We start from the raw sequence: 17471 nt of genomic DNA, 5'->3' as shown, positions 1-17471 counted from the left end.
AAAAGCCAGTCTTTTACTTTTTTCAGAAAAGTAAGTAAGTTATTAAATGACTCGTGTGCTGCGATGCGCCGGTATAAAAGTTAGAGAAATGAGTTTTATGAGCATTGGGAATATTGACTAGACGCAAATTATTTATGCGTAGATTGTATAATTGCGAGTTCTTACTTGGAATGATAAAACTTTGCTTGAAAATTCTTTCAGTACTTTAAAAATGTGGAATTCCCAAATCCTTGAATAAAAGCCAACTTTCAGTTAATCGATTTTTGTTGCAAACGATTCTAATTAGATGTTTTTGAGCAATCAACAAGGGTCTTAAAGTAGTAGCATATGAACCACCCCAGCTAGATAAACCATATTGTATATTTTGGAGTGTGCAAGGCCGTAATAAATTGAATTGAAGTTAAAACTCTTTTTGAGCAGAATGGTTTTAAAAGATACAAATCAATTGTAACTCCTAGATATTTAAAACTGTGCACTGAATCAGTTTTGAAACAAGAATCGGAACAAGAACCAGCTGCTTGAAAATAGGGTCTACCACAACTATGTAAAGGAAAGGTGAATTGTCTACAATTTGACCCATGATATATAAAACTGTAATTGCAAAGCTGATGACTAGAAGTTTTGAATTACATTATTTTAGTTTTTTCACTAAGGATTAACGTATGAACAGAGAACCAAGTTCTTAGAATTTCGAGATCTTCTTCAATTTGGATGTTACAATTATGTTCTGAGTTTGACTGGTAGATAAACCATATATCCTCCGCAAACGCCGTAGAAAGGCCATAAATCAGAAAAAAAAACATGGTGCCGAGTACGGAGATTTTAGATATAGAGCTTCGCTCATAACACCATTAACTACTACTTTTTGAACTCTTTCTTTTTAATATCACTTCAGCCACTGAAAAATAATTCCTCTAAATCCTGCATTAAATAATTTACTAAGCAGTAAATCATGATCAACCATATCAAAGGCTTTAGTCATATCAATAAAAAGAGCCATAGTCGGTTTATTATGATTCAAGCTGCCATAGAGTTGACTGCAAAGTCGAAGAATTGCATCTTCGGTTGACTTTCCAAACCGAAATCCAAATTGATTTTCGTTTAAAAAAACATTTTTATCTAAGAATGAAGTAATTCTTCTTTTCATTAGTTTTTCAAAAAAGAAGAGAAATAGGTCTATAATTAGACATATTTGTTCTATCTTCTTTTTATGAAGAAGAATCGCCTCCGCACATTTAAATTGTTGATTAAAACAACCTTGTTCAACACTTAAGTTAAATACAAAACTTAACACATCTGATACATAAAGCAATTTTTTTGAGTAAGTTGCTTGATATGCCATCTAAAGTACAAGAGTTTTTGTTTTCTAATGATAAATAATTTTATAAGTCTCAAAAGAGGAAATAGCATCGAAAACAAAGCTGTTAGGTTGTAAATATTCGGAATCTAAACTGCGTTGATCAGAGCAGTTGCAATCAACATACAAATCAAAAGACGGCTTTAATTTTTCAGAGATTTCCGTAAAATATTCATTAAATTTGTTTGAAATACATTTTGAATCACATCGTGAAATACCTTCTGAAACAATAGTTTCTATTGCATTAGAGTTAATTTTCTTTCTTAAAATATCGTTGATAATTTTCCACTCCTTTTTTGTGTTGCCTTTCCAACTTCTAAATAAATAAGAATAATAATTTTCACGAGTTGATACAATGTTAAATTTAATTTGTGTAGTTTTGTATTATTTGGGTGTTTTTTCAGCTTAGTACCAACTTTGTTTTTATTTTGTATCTGCTTAAGAAGGCAATGGCTCATCCAAGGCTTTAAAAACTTCTTTTTATTATTCCTAATGGAAAAAGAAGAACATGTACATATTTATGTGCTTTTGCCTTATCCAGGCGGCAGCGGACGAATTCTCGAGATAGAATCAACGGTGGCGTCTACAGTTCCAGTAAGGTCGAACTACTTAGTGAACACCTTATAGGGCTTCTTCGACATATTCGGAGCCCAGGCCTATAAGGAGCGGTTCATCCGGCTCCCCTTCCTTGGAGTTATACTAAGGATCTGGCCCTCCAGGTTGGGGGTTGTGCCGTCGGGGTGACTTCCTGGCCACGTAAAAGCATCATAGTTTCGAAGCAACAACAAGCCTCGGATACGGACGGATTCACTGTTGACAACCCACGCAAACGAAATAAGGACAACGAACTTCGGATATGTACGTGGAATGTTAGGTCCCTTAACAGACCACGTGCAGCCGAACAATTAGCGGAAGCCCTAAACTGCTGCAAGGCAGATATTACAGCCATCCAAGAAGTGCGATGGGATGGACCGGGTAAACGCAAACTAAAAGACTGCGATATCTACTACGGCGACTGCTACCGAGAACAAAGACAGCGTCTATTTGGGTGTGGATTTGTTGTTGGAACTAGGCTCAGGCAAAAAGTCTTGAGTTTCAACAGTGTGAGCGAGCGCATCACGACAATCCGCATCAAGGCTAAATTCGCCAACATAAGCCTAATATGCGCGCATGCCCCAACAGAGGAGAAAGATGAAGACACCAAAGATATGTTCTTCGAGCTCTTGGACAAGACATATGAGCAGTGCCCTGGCTATGACATTAAAATTGTCTTAGGAGATTTTAATGCCAAGCTAGGAAGAGAAGACATCTTTGGTGGCATAATCGGGAGATACAGCTTGCACGACACCACCTCCGACAACGGATTCAGGCTGGTCGATTTCGCTGCGGGGCGAGACGTTCTGGTAGCTAGTACGCAGTTCACGCATCTTAATATCCACAAGGGGACATGGAAATCTCCTGATCAATCAACCGTCAACCAGATTGACCACATTGCGATCGACGCACGACACTTCTCCAGTATCCAGGATATCCGAACATTCCGAGAGGCCAACATTGACTCGGACCACTACCTCGTTGTAGCCAAGGTACGGCTACGGATATCCCGATCCAAGCCAAAACAAGGAAGTACTGTGAGAAGATTCGACGTTAGACGGCTACAATCGCAAGAGACTGCCATGTCCTTTTCCGATCGAGTCTCTAGTAACCTCCTAAGGAGTCCTATGCTTCCTGCATTAAGCATTGAAAACCAGTGGCAACATTGCCTTGCAGCCATCAGAGATGCCGCCTCTGAAGTGCTAGGTTTCACACGGCCACCACAGCGAAACCCCTGGTTTGACGACGAATGCCGGCAAGCGCACGCAGCGAAACAAGAGGCATACAAAACGGCGTTGCACAAAAGGACTAGAGCTGCTCGCGAGCTCTACGAGCAGAAGAGGAGAGAGGAACACCGGCTTCTTAGACGGAAAAAAAGAGAGCATGAGAAGCGCGCGATCGAGGAGATAGAGGGATGTCACAACAGGAATGAGGTTCGTAAATTTTACCAAAAGGTAAAAAAAACCTCCCAAGGGTACCAGCCACGAACCGAAGCCTGTAAAGACGATCAAGGGAACATCGTAGTAGAACCACAGTCGATGCTGAGAATATGGAAAGATCACTTCTCCAAATTATATAACGGCGATGACGAACCGAACTCCGCTGTAAGGGAGATAGAACCACTCAACCTCGGCGACGCAGATCAACAATTCCGCCTACCCGACCTTGACGAAGTGAAGATAGCTATATCTAAACTTAAGTCAAACAAAGCTGCTGGAGCTGACGGCATCACCGCCGAACTATTCAAAGCAGCAGGCGATGACTTGGTAGGGAGCATGCACCAACTCATCTGCAAAATTTGGTCGGAAGAAAACATGCCCGATGAGTGGAATCTCAGCATAGTGTGCCCGATACATAAGAAAGGAGACCCTCTAAACTGCGCCAACTACAGAGGCATCAGTCTCCTTAACATTGCGTATAAGATCCTCTCTGCCGTATTATGTGAACGTCTGAAGCCATTCGTCAACAACCTGATTGGTCCTTATCAGTGTGGCTTCAGACCAGGAAAGTCCACTATCGACCAAATATTCACACTACGGCAGATCTTGGAAAAAACCCAGGAGCTTCAAATCGATACCCACCATCTCTTTATCGATTTTAAAGCCGCGTATGACAGCATCTATAGGGAAGAGCTCTACCGAGCAATGTCTAGTTTTGGCATCCCTGTCAAACTTATCCGTTTGTGCAGAATGACGATGGAGAATGCACGCTGCTCTATCAAGGTCGGAAAAGATCTTACCGATGCATTTGATGTCAAAAAAGGTTTTAGACAAGGCGATGCACTGTCATGCGACTTCTTCAACATCGTTCTGGAAAGAATTGTGCAAAACTCAATCGTCAACACTAGAGGCACAATCTTCCAAAGATCCATCCAATTACTCGGATACGCAGATGATATTGACATAATTGGAAGATCAAAGCGTGATGTCAGTGGAGCGTTTTTGAGCATTGCGACGGAAGCGAAGAAGATGGGTTTAGTGGTCAATGAGGGCAAGACCAAGTATATGCTGTCATCAAAAAAGGACACTGAACGACGACGTCTTGGACAAAACGTCACCATGGACAGCTATAACTTTGAGGTAGTTAAGGACTTTGTCTACCTAGGCACCGCTATTAATGCAGACAACGACACCAGCGCTGAAATCAAACGAAGAATAACTCTTGCAAATCGCTGCTTCTTTGGACTTAGAAGGCAATTGAGAAGTAAAGTCCTCTCTCGAGCATGTAAAATCACCATCTATAAGACACTCATCATCCCGGTTCTCATTTATGGCGCTGAGGCCTGGACCCTGTCAAAGAAAGATGAGAGCGTCTTAGGATGCTTCGAGAGAAAAATTCTTCGGGCGATTTTTGGTCCCGTACGCATAGATGGAGAATGGAGGAGAAGATATAACGACGAGCTGTACGGGCTGTACAGCGACACTGACCTAGTTAGCAGAATCAAAGTCCAACGGCTTAGATGGCTAGGTCATGTAGAGCGGATGGACATCAACGCTCCAGCCCGGAAGGTCTTCGAATCCAATCCCGAGGGACGGCGCAGTAGAGGAAGACCGCGACTCAGGTGGCGCACCCAGGTGGGAGAGGACCTCAACCAACTTGGCGTGCGAAACTGGAGACAGCTAGCTAGGGACCGAGCTGGCTGGAGACGCTTGTTGGTTGAGGCCCAGGTCCGCCCCGGACTGTAGCGCCACCTTAAGAGAAGAGAGCATGATTGAGTTAAAAACATTAAACGAAGATGATGGATCAGAATAAACTTGATTCCAAATTCATGTTTCAAAATGCTAAGTAATAAGGTATAATCTAAGGTACTCTCATTGATTTTTAAAACGATCATTTTGTGATCAGTGATTTCATAATCTAGAACACTTCCGTAATTATTTCTACTAAAATGTAAAGAAATGGGGTCAATGCAAGTACTAGAAGTTGATGTAACGCGGGTTGCCTCTTTAATATAACCTTTGAACTATATGGAGCTGTAGTGTTCACTATTTATTAGAAATCTACTTTAGATCATTCTACTATTACTTTAAAATATAATAATCATTATTGTTTGTAATTATCGCCTTGACAACTTTATTATTAAAATCAAACATTATAAATACGGAGAGAAAATATATAGAATTATTTGAATTTCGAAGTGAACGGTTGTGTTTTTAATAAATCGTTATAAGGAAGATAGTATATTTTGGCGACGAGGAAGAAAATTTGTAAAACCAAAAAGGAAACATTGGAGGAAGAAAATCAAAAATAATTCTAAGTTCGTCAAGAAAAAACGAAAATTAAGTAAGTCATAATTTGCAAGATCTTTTTCTGGAAAGGAGGAAAAGAAATCTTAATTTGATTAAATTCATATTGATTTATAAAGATGCATTGGTTATTAAGACGATTTGTATAATATGTCTGAATTTATTGTTTTGTGGATTAAATTCGAAATGATTAAATTCGTATTGATTAAATTCGTAAAGATTAAATTCGTAACGATGAAATTTGAATGGATGAGATTCATATACATATGTAGATTAAATTCTAAGAATTGCATAATTTGTGTTGATTTGATTCATTAATATTGATATATTGATTAAATTCATGCCTCTGTATTTACGATTCATACCAATTTGATTGACAGGGATCAATTTGGAAAATGGAAAATAAACCCCATTTAAGAACATTTGGCTGTTTCGGAGATTCTCAATCTTTGGGAATAAACTGAGCAAAATGGAAACAATCTTTTGAAATTTCTCTTCAGATTTCTGGAACCACAGAATCTATTAAAAAGAGGGCAACTCTTCTTCATTGTGGTGGACAAGATCTCCAAGAAATTTTTTACAATTTGTCTATGAAGTGTGCGTTGAAAAGTTAAATGAATATTTCAATCCGTGTCAAAATAAAACATATGAACGACTTATTTTTAGACAAATGTTTCAAGAAAGAAGCGAAAAATTTGAAGCTTTCATTATTCGGTTAAGGCGTCAAGCATCGAAATGTAAGTTTGAAAATCCGGATGAACATATTAAAGACCAAGTGGTTGAGAAATGTTTTTCTGAAAAGCTTAGACGGAAAATATTAGAGATGGATGATTCTAAAAGTTTAAATGATGTTATTTTTCTGGCTAATTCGTTAGAAACAGTTAACATTCAAATGGAAAATTTTAACAGCAAACAGAATAATAGCACCATTGAAATTAATAAAATTAATAAATTTCCTTCTCGAAAATTTGAATGTTTTCGATGTGGTTCAAAAGATCACTCAGCTCAAGACTCAAAATGTCTTGCGAAAATGAAGAACTGTCGTAAATGCGGATTAAAAGGCCATTTTGAATCCAAATGTCGCACCAAATCAAAACAAGGTTTTACTGACAGCACATTCCGAAACAAAAAGTTGAAAAGGGAATCGATACGGTCAGTTGAAAAGGTAAAAGACGAAGAGTTTATTTTTCATTTTTCTAGCCAAAAGGAAGATGAAATAACTTGTTCGGTTGGCGGAGTTTCCATTCAAATGATAATTGACTCTGGTAGCACATCAAATATTATTTCAGAAGGAGTTTGGCTGGAAATGAAGAAGAAAGGAGTTTTGGTTAGAAACCAAATCAAAAAGCCAAATAAAATATTTTTAGCCTACGGTTCAAAACAAGCACTTGACGTTTTAGGATCTTTTGACGCCGATATACAGGTAGTAAACAAAATTGTTGATGCAAAATTTTATGTTATAAAAACTGGTCAAAGATGTTTACTGGGTAAAGAAACGGCGAAAGAAATTGGAGTCTCAAAATAGGTTTACAACTTTTAAATTCAATTGAAAAAACAACTTTTCCTAAAATAAAAAATTTAACTATCAAAATCTCTATTGACGAAACGATTCCTCCAGTAATACAACCTTGTCGAAAATTACCCATTCCTTTAGAAGAAAAAATTAAAAATAAGTTAAACGAATTACTCGAACTAGACATCATCGAAGCTGTAGATGGACATTCGCCATGGATATCTCCTATAGTACCTATTTTGAAAAAAGATGGAGATCTTCGTTTATGTGTGGATATGAGAAGAGCAAATACAGCAATATTAAGGGAAAACTATCCACTGCCTACGATGAATCTTATCTTGCCCAAGCTTCGGAAGTCGTCAATTTTTTCTCGTTTGGATATAAAGAACGCTTTTCATCAAATAGAAATTTGTCCAGACTCAAGGTACATAACCACATTTATTACCAATAGTGGTTTATTCAGGTACAAGAGGCTAATGTTTGGAATGAATTGCGCTCCAGAAATATTTCAAAAGGTAATGGAAAGAATTTTATGTAAATGTGAAGGTGTAGTTAATTTTGTTGATGACATAGTTGTTTTTGGTCAAAATGAAAAAGAACATAACGCACGTTTAAAAAAACTATTGGATGTTATAAACGAAAATAATATTTTACTAAATGATGCTAAGTGCGTTTATAAAGTCCGACAAATAGAATTTTTGGGACATCTTCTTTCTGCAGAAGGCGTTAAGCCATCACCTTCAAAGATAGATGCTATACAAAAATTTCGAGAGCCTAGGACTGTTGAAGAGCTTGAAAGCTTCTTAGGGCTCATAAACTACGTAGGTAAATTTATAGCAAATCTGGGAACTCTTACCGAGCCATTACGTGACGCATTAAAAATTGATAATCGTAATCGAAAACAGAACTTTCTTTAAGTGAAAAACAACGGCGTTCATTTCAAGAGTTACAAAATATTTTACAAAATGATAAATATTTAGGTTACTATGATCCTTATGACAGAACTCAACTGATTGTGGATGCAAGTCCTGTGGCATTGGGTGCGGTTTTGATACAATTTAATAACGAAATGAAGCCACGAATAATTGCATATGGAAACAAATGTTTATCAGATTGTGAGAAAAGATACTGTCAGACAGAGAAAGAGGCATTGGCTTTAGTTTGGGGAGTTGAACATTTTCATATATATTTGTATGGATTAGACTTTGAACTCGTTACTGACCATAAACCTCTAGAAACAATTTTTGGCTTAAAGTCTAAGCCATGTGCACGAATTGAGAGATGGGTTCTTCGATTACAGTCATACAGATATAAAATCATATATATACCAGGTAAATCTAACATTGCTGATCCACTTTCAAGACTCTGTATAGTTGATCCTATAATTAAAAAGAATTTTGATTCCGAAGAACATGTTCATCACATTGCCAGCAATAGCGTTCCCAAAGCATTCACCTTGAAAGAAATTGACAGGATTTCAGAAAACTATCAAGAAATACTACGCGTTAAGGAAGGAATGTATGAACAAAATTGGAACAAAGATGTTCTTAATTTCAAAGTATTTGAAAATGAACTCTGTTTTTATGGGAATATACTACTACGGCAAAACAAAATAGTAATTCCACAACAGCTTCGTAAAAAAGTAATTGAATTTGCTCATGAAGGACATCCAGGAATAGTTGGAACAAAAAGACGGTTGCGAACAAAAGTCTGGTGGCCAAAAATCGACCAAGATGCCGAAAATATTGTAAGAAACTGCAGAGGTTGTCTCCTTGTTTCAGCGCCAACTGTTCCTGAACCGATGAAACGACGAACAATGCCAACAGCTCCATGGGTAAATATTGCAATAGATTTAATGGGACCTCTTCCAAGTGACGAACATCTATTTGTCGTCGTAGATTATTACAGCCGTTATAAGGAAATCGTTATTTTAAAAAATATAACTTCAACGTCAATTATAAAATCTCTGAGGAAAATGTTTTCTAGATTAGGATATCCTCAAACAATAATTGCAGATAATGGTAAACAATTTTCCAGTAAGGAGTTTAGAGATTTTTGTGAAGAGTTCAACGTAAAATTATATAACACAATTCTATACTGGCCCCAACAAAACGGTGAAGTTGAACGACAAAATCGGGACATACTTAAAAGAATAAAAATCAGCAAGGCTACAGGCTCCAATTGGAAAGAAGATTTAATAGACTATTTGCTTATGTACCACAACACTCCACATTCTGCTACAGGAAAAGCTCCGGCTGAACTTTTCTACGGAAGACTTCTTAAAGATAAAATTCCATCACTAATTAACCAAGATCAAGGTTTTAATCAGGAATTTACTGAAAAAGATGCAATTGAAAAAGAAAAAGGAAAACTGTATGCTGACAAAAAGCGACGAGCTGCTCAAAGTGAACTTACCATTGGTGACCAAGTTCTGGTGAAGAAAATTTCATGTTGTGTTATTTTTATTTATTTAAACTTTAAAAAAAAGGAGAGAATGTAGTGTTCACTATTTATTAGAAATCTACTTTAGATCATTCTGCTATTACTTTAAAATATAATAATCATTATTGTTTGTAATTATCGCCTTGACAACTTTATTATTAAAATCAAACATTATGAATACGGAGAGAAAATATATAGAATAATTTGAATTTCGAAGTGAACGGTTGTGTTTTTAATAAATCGTTATAAGGAAAATAGTATAGGAGCCATAAAAAATATGTAATTTTCAACATCTTCATCAGATGTGTCTAAAATATCAATATTAATGTCACCAATCAAAATTAAATTACAAGTTTTATATTTAGGTACTAAGAATTTGACTGAGTTCATCCAAGAAGACACTTATATTGTATATATTACTTTGTATTTTCGAATCCCACCTTTGTAAGTAGTAGACAAATTGCAGAGCAAAAGCTGCTCTTAAATTAATTGATTACTACTAAAAAAATCCATTCACTTGTAATTGTCTTGCAATGTTTTTATTATGTTTCAGTATCAAATCAATAGACTTCTCTTCAATTCCAAGATAATTATATGAAACGGTTTGACAAATTAGAATATTAAATCAATAAAATAACATTGTTTTTATACCGCTTTGGTGATTGTACGAGCTGTATAAGTTCTCAGCTAGAAATAGAATAAATTGCATAGAAACTACTTGGCCCATTATCAATCATCTTCAATGCATGTCAGAATCCCTTAATCTATTAATTAGCACTTGAATATTGAGGTGTATTTAAAAAAAAGAGATTGTACCGATTCATAAAGGTTAAACAAATATTTTAATTAATATAAATTTTGAACTTGAAAAGAATCAAATATTAAATCATGTGTCCCGGGACTGCAGCAAGGAATCAAACAATAGACTTAATTTTCTTTAAATTTAATGTGATGAACTGTTTTATATAATGTGAAGAAGGAAATGCTTTGAAGGAAATGCCAACTGCGATGCTTTTGTGTGCATGTTTTTAAATTTTGTACTAATTTTTCGTTCTTGTGTACTCAATCACAAAAATAAGTTAGCTTTGAAAATATTAACACACAGCAAATGTCTTTTTATCTCGTACTATAAATGTCCGATAGTTAGAAAATTAGGTGAAATTGAACGTTATTAAAGAAACTCGTCCTCCAGGGTTAAAACTACCAATAAGCCAAAAGGGCTGGCATATTTTATTATTTTCTTATTTTAAGACAGGTATGAGGTTCTTCATAAGCACAGATTATCAACTACGTCAAACTCTTAATTGAAAATTAATTCTTGTAATGAAACAATAAAAGGGTCGCATTCGGCAAAAACAGTAGATCTCCTCCATCTCGGACACTATTTACAGACAGGAATGGTTCAGGGTTTTAAGTCACAAGGATCTGCTCAAGTAGCACAAACTAGCTAAATACACCAAAATTTTTGTTTTTTTTTTTTAAAGTTGTGATATACATTTTTAATAAAAAAAATATACCACTTTTGAGTGCGGCTTTTGAGCAATTAATTTCAATTTGGTGTATATAATACCTCGTTGTCGTTTATAATTACATCGGCTGTGCATAAATTACACCCATCTTAGGTGCACGAATTGTGCTAGTTTGGTGCAAACTATTTTGGTTATTACAACATAACATAAAATATAATAAAATATACATGAAACGAATATAATAAGAAAATGATTGGTTTAAATCATATATCTCGATGGTAAACATCACAATTGCTACAAATTCATTGTGTAAAACATAGAATTTATTTTGAAGTAAAATGTACCCGGTGTTTATTTTCTGATGGTTTCTAGGATTCTAGGTTATTCACCTGCATATTAAAGCCGCAAGAAAACCATGAATTAGTATGAATGCAAGTGCCGATTTTAAAAACGAAGCATGTTCTGCCGAATGATTTTGGTCCTATCTCGTCTAACAACTGAGAGCCTCGAAAATATCAATTAATTTAAGATTTCTAAAAAGATTCTTGAAAATTAAATATTCGGAATCTAAAATGTTTTGGTTGGTTTTAAACTTTTTGGAGACGTTATGTTAAAAACTAGTCGAAAATAAAAACAATGCGTTATATAATTAAGTTGTTTATAAACTTCAATACTTAATAATTGTTTTTTTTTTTAATGTTAACAATGAGTAAATATAGAGGGTGTAAATATAGCGGTTTCTAAGAACTATTTTCAAGTCGAAAATGTATGAAAAATATATCCTGTAATATTGTTAAGTATGTTTAATTATTATATATATTGAAAAAAAAGGAAAATTGTAGTAAACATTTGAATTTCATTTGATTTAACAGAGTGTGATGACACCGCACTTATGTATGTATTTTTTCTTGATTTGCCTTACATTTCAGAGTTTTCATTAAACTTTTTAATTGAAATAGGATACGTGGCTGATTGTGAATGCTAAAAATTCAATTTATTAATTTTAATTATGAGTTTTGACACTTTTTAAGGGTCTAGAGCCATTCTTTCAACCAATATAACGTGCTTTCAAATGAATATGCTGAAATATTCCGCAACTATCCAAACTCCATAACGCCATGAACATGTATGAAATTGTAAACATTAGTTGACATCATTATTTGACATTAGTAGTTTAGTGTATTTAATGTTTAAATCCTAGGCCGAAAAATAGTTTCACATTTGATGGTGAATTTTATCTACAAAATCTAATATATAAAATTCTCCTGTCACAGTGTTAGTTGTGTTACTCCTACGAAACGGCTGAACCAATTTGAATTAAAATTTGCATAAGCATTGGGTAGGTCTAAGAATATGTTATTATATATTTTTATACTCCAAAGTGCTATTGTTTAATTGCATCAACATCTAACACTGTGCAACGATCTTACCTTAGTATTCATTGACGCTATGTACAAATAATTAATTGCTATTGGGGATCTTTGCATTATCATTGCAAGCTTACTACTGAATCATTTCGGTATACATGCACCAAATCGAAATGCATCTGATTTAATAGACACATAATTAAAAAGTGGACTTCAATACATACTCTAGAAAAGGGAGTGATTGTTGCTCGCAATGTCAAATAATGAATGAAGAACAAAGAACCATTTGTGACCGAATCATGCTCGCAGTTTGGACAGGACAAGGTGGATTATTATTTTTTTTTGATGCACCAGGTAGCCCTGGAAAAACATTCCTTATTTCGCTAATTCTTGCTTTAATAGGATAAAATAATGATATCGCATTGGCTGTTGCAATTTCTGGCATTACGTCAACTTTGTTGGATGGAGGCAGAACCGCTCATTCAGCAGTTAAACTACCACTAAATATTCAAAATAACCCAGACGGCGTGCAACATAAAAAAACAATCATCCATGGCCACTCTTTTCAGGTGATTTCAGACAAACACTTCCCGTTTTTCCGCGTTCAACGTTCAAATGCTTCAAGATCAATTCGCAGAAACATTCTTTAAAAGAACTGTTAGATACAGGCGACGAAGAAGTTACTACAGATGAAACTGGATCATAAAATTACCGGCCGATTTTTCCAAGATTATTGATTAACAAAACGCTCTCATTGACCAAATATTTCAAGATATTGCAATTTTAGAAGCTAAAAATGTGGATGTCAACGAACTAAAACTCAAGATACAACATTTGTTACTAGGAGACTTGGTGTCATACAAATCTATTGATACAGTTTGTTATGCTACCGAACATAAACATGGGGTCACAAAAAATATTGCACACTCTGCTGCATTAAGGGATTGATATTGTTTTTTGTAGTATAATCATAATAAGCGATATGTATATTATTTTAATAAATTTAAAAAAATTGTTTATGGTTTTTTATTTTAATATTTTGTCACCGTGTACAGTGCACACTTCAATAAGTAAATTATATATTTCTAGCAAACATTCTTAAGATATTATTTATTTTTTTTTTTTAAGTAAGTAAGTAATTTTATTTACAAATAATTAATTAATACATACAATTTTACAACAATAATGCATGGCTATTCGCCGTCTGCCCGATTGACAACTTTGTTTGATTATTACTTAATTAAAAATTTTCATTTATAATTCTATTCCTATACTTTAATGCTATTTTACAATATTTGTATAATAAGGGAACATCAACTTCATTAAGATAATATGTTATACGTTCTTCTGATAAGATGTCACTACCAAAGACATGTCTTCTTGTTTCTCGTAGAACAGGACATCTACCCATAAAATGAAAAATGTTTTCTCTTTTACCCATATTGCATAATTCGCACTGTAAAGGCAGGTCTTCGCGATGAGGTATGTACTATTACTTACTTACTTATTATTTATATGACAAAACAACGTTTGTCGGGTCAGCTAGTTTGATATAAAAAATACGTCATAGTGATTGATTTCAATATTGGATTTTTGTATGTTATTATTATTATTGTTATTTATTGGCATATTAAAAAACAACTTTGAAACGGTTTATTTTTTCCACCGAATTGAAACAAAAATGTTTAAGTTTTGCCCAAAAAATTGGTGGTGTAATTTTAAGACCGGTATATTTTGTCAGATACACCAAAATCTTAAATTACTTTTAGTTTTTTTTTTCTATTTTACATCAATAATAGACATAATACCAAATTATACAACAGTGTGTATGAACAACTCACACAATTCACATATAGTTACATATGAATATATACATAGATGAACTAGAATATTAACGTACCTACATTCAAAAAGAATAGTTTTCCAGCAACTTACTTGCAAATGTTTCCTTGGCCGGACTCTATTATAAAAGATGCAATATAATGTTTTCCATGTGAAATACAAATGCAAGCAATTTTATTAGACTAAAACCATCACATTCTAAAAGAATAGTTTCTTAATTCATTTAACACAAAACTTCACATTTCTAGTCATGGCCTGCACCCACTTAAGATACGTTGAAATCCTTGAATTCACCGAGGGAACTTCTCCATCGCATGCATAGCCATAACTCACAACTGCAACTGCATACATTCGATTCATTCTTAAGAATAATCCACCTCCCGAATCATACTGGCACGTGTCCTTACCAGGAGAAGACGAAGTACACAATTGGCTTCCCATCACTGCATGCACACTTTGTTTGCATTCTTCATTCTTCAAAATGAAAAGGTTTGTTTTTAACAATTTTCTCGACTGTTGCCCACCAAAACTTGTAGTACCCCATCCAGCTGTATCCACTTCCAAGCCACCCAATGATTCCTTGTCAAAGCGAAAGGGCAAACATGCTGGTCCCACTACCTGACTCCATTCAATGCTTCGAACGGTTTTTAGCAAAGCAATGTCGTTTATAAGGTTCCTTAACCGGAAATTACCATGATTTTGTATGTCCTCGATATCATACCGTTGTTGGCTATAAAAGGAATCGTGAACTTTTTGCGATTGAATGAATAGTTTCCAATTTTTTTTTTTATAAATAATTACTGCTTGAAAGGTCATCTGCTCCAACGACAATTGTAATAAGTTTGGGATGTGACACCTCTTGTGGTATAAAGCAGTGGGCAGCTGACAGTAAAAACCGATGATGAACTGATGAAAAAAAAAAACAGAAATAAGTATTTAAATCTTAAATCGTGATAATAAAGCCGAACTCACTTATTGTGGCGCCACAGAATATTTTATTTCCGAGCTTTTGGATGACTGCTGCCATTGAAGGAAACTCCCCTAAGGTAGCTTCACTCCCACCAGTAACCCTCTGTGTTGAACTCCATCCACAGTCGCAGGGTGCTTCGATTGCTTCCACCAAGCATGAAAATCGACCGGACTTCGATGACTTGTCATTGCTTTTTTTGTTTAAAGTGCGATTGAAAGCACTAGAAGAAATGTATGAAATCGTTCCTTTATTGTTGAAACTTTTCCTCTCCAAACTTCCTAATCCACAAAAGTATTCGGAACCATAAATGAGTTCGCTCCCTTTGTTATTGAAATAAAATACGTCAGAGTTGCATTTCATTTCATTATCCTATGATTTAAAAATTAAAATAAGAAAGCAAAATAAAAAGTCAAGTATTTTATAGTAGTATTTATAGAAACAATGTTTTCATGGTGCAATACTTTTTTCCGAAATTGCGTAACACGAGTGTAAATATTGACTACCAACTTTTCCATTTATAGGGTAACATTAAATCAAACTATATTATCCACACTATATACTAATAAACATCTAACGAAAAATATCTTCAAAGTTCATAAAGTACCAGTTTTTTAACCTACTGTTATAAAATCTATTTCACATCTGAATTTGAGTTCAAAATCAGTTGGAGCTTCCACGGTATAGCGACATGATGTACCTTGCGGATAAGAGTTCGGATAGTAAGGAGAATTAATGAAAATTTTTTGATTTGCATTGAGCTTAAGAAAATGGTCACAGCTATGAAACAATTCATAAGTTAAAAAACATTTTAAACACGAAGCTAAGATAAAAACAGGCAGAACCATCACAGAGCCCATTATTCTATTAATTTAATAAAAGATTTGAATTAGATATTATTTAAAGGTATAAACTCTATTATGCATCCGGTTACAACTTGAACTGACACTAGAAACCATGAAGAATTTTTTAGATCCCAAGTTTTGTTTTTGTACGGTTTTCAGTCATCCATATGTTATGTATGTAGGTACATACACCCGGACTTCATAATAATTAGTTTGACTGAAGTAATACACAAAACAATAAGCCGTAAGAAAAATATCTAAGTAGATGAAATACGTACCTCCACCACACTCCAAAAATAACATCTGGTTTGTGATGTAGGCTTTAAATTTGTAACCTTTTGTTTATTTTTATTCCCAATCTAGTTTGAAGATTATTGTATTTGCATTTCATAAGCCTAATTAAAAGTGTAATGTACTTATTAATTCTACACTTCGAGAAAAACGTTGTACAAAAAGTGATCTGTTTTCGTTATTGATAAAATGCTGTTCTTATAACATTAAAAAAAGGTTGCTGTGAAATAAGACACACTTTTAAAAATCGACGTGTTTCAGCAGTGTGTGAGAAATAATACAAACATATTTTTACGGTGAGGTGTGTGAAGGTAGGCATGCTGCAGGGAGCACACTATAGAATTTGGGGTAGGTGCGAGGTTGAGTGTGCTGTCGTAAAATAAGGCCAAGTGAAATAAGACCAAATATCAAACTTGACATTTCTCTCAGTGGATTTCTGTTTAGGTCAATCTTTTGAGAACATAATAAAACCTTTTTTTTCGAGCATAAACGGCAACCACATCTATCTAAGGAAAGTTTAATCAATCTATCATTGATAAATATTATTGTTATCATAGAATTATGACCCAATTACATTTGTATTAGTAAACAAACAAAAATTCTTCCTAGCTAAATTTAATTGTAGCTTATCTTTAAAGTCTAATAGAAAATATGTTCAAGGAACGTGATTTACTTTTAAGTATTCTAATAACTAATGAATCCAATTAGTAACCTTCATTTACTATGTGGTCAAAACTTCTCAAAGTTTCTTTCTAAGAACCTTGGAAGCCTTATATTTCAAAGTCCGATTCCCAATAATAATTACTCAATATCAGACTTTTCATGTACTCGTACAAGACTTTCATCACATATTCCAATATTCATTGAAGTTTTTAATTGTGTAATCTTGCGAAACCTAATGAAAAGTTTCTATAAGAACGTAAGAATCATATTGGGTGTTCAGTTCAGGTCGATGTTGCCACTTGCTGGCTATATTTTCCTGTAAAGGTATTTATCTACAATATTACGACAGTAGGTTCTGACATTAAACTTTATCAA

At 34.5% G+C, this 17471-nt stretch overlaps 2 protein-coding genes across 2 annotated transcripts; one reads left to right on the top strand and one right to left on the bottom strand.

Annotated features, from left to right (window-relative positions):
* Positions 1-8279: 8279 nt before the first annotated feature.
* Positions 8280-9710, top strand: LOC129950621 (uncharacterized protein K02A2.6-like). The gene has a single exon (XM_056062550.1). The coding sequence runs from the start codon at positions 8280-8282 to the stop codon at positions 9708-9710; it is 1431 nt and encodes a 476-aa protein (XP_055918525.1).
* A 4835-nt stretch (positions 9711-14545) lies between these two features.
* Positions 14546-16205, bottom strand: LOC129950242 (venom serine protease-like). The gene is made up of 4 exons (XM_056062114.1): positions 15921-16205; positions 15303-15669; positions 15132-15236; positions 14546-15079 (listed from the first exon to the last, which is right to left on the bottom strand). The coding sequence occupies exons 1-4, from the start codon at positions 16155-16157 to the stop codon at positions 14550-14552; spliced, it is 1239 nt and encodes a 412-aa protein (XP_055918089.1). The 5' UTR covers positions 16158-16205; the 3' UTR covers positions 14546-14549.
* Between the last annotated feature and the right edge of the window lie 1266 nt (positions 16206-17471).

The sequence above is a fragment of the Eupeodes corollae genome, chromosome 3 (assembly GCF_945859685.1).
Source record: "Eupeodes corollae chromosome 3, idEupCoro1.1, whole genome shotgun sequence".
Taxonomy (NCBI): domain Eukaryota; kingdom Metazoa; phylum Arthropoda; class Insecta; order Diptera; family Syrphidae; genus Eupeodes; species Eupeodes corollae.
This window is presented reverse-complemented; position numbering and strand designations above follow the sequence as displayed.

What these genes read in the sequence shown, in the direction of transcription:
- LOC129950621 (XM_056062550.1), top strand. Translation starts at nt 8,280, where the DNA reads ATGAAGCCACGAATAATTGCATATGGAAACAAATGTTTATCAGATTGT.
- LOC129950242 (XM_056062114.1), bottom strand. Translation starts at nt 16,157, where the DNA reads ATGGGCTCTGTGATGGTTCTGCCTGTTTTTATCTTAGCTTCGTGTTTA. An exon ending in ATTCTGTGGCGCCACAATAA is followed by an intron (nt 15,237 to 15,302) that starts GTGAGTTCGGCT and finishes TTTTTTCATCAG; the next exon opens with TTCATCATCGGTTTTTACTG. An exon ending in AGCAGATGACCTTTCAAGCA is followed by an intron (nt 15,080 to 15,131) that starts GTAATTATTTAT and finishes AATCGCAAAAAG; the next exon opens with TTCACGATTCCTTTTATAGC.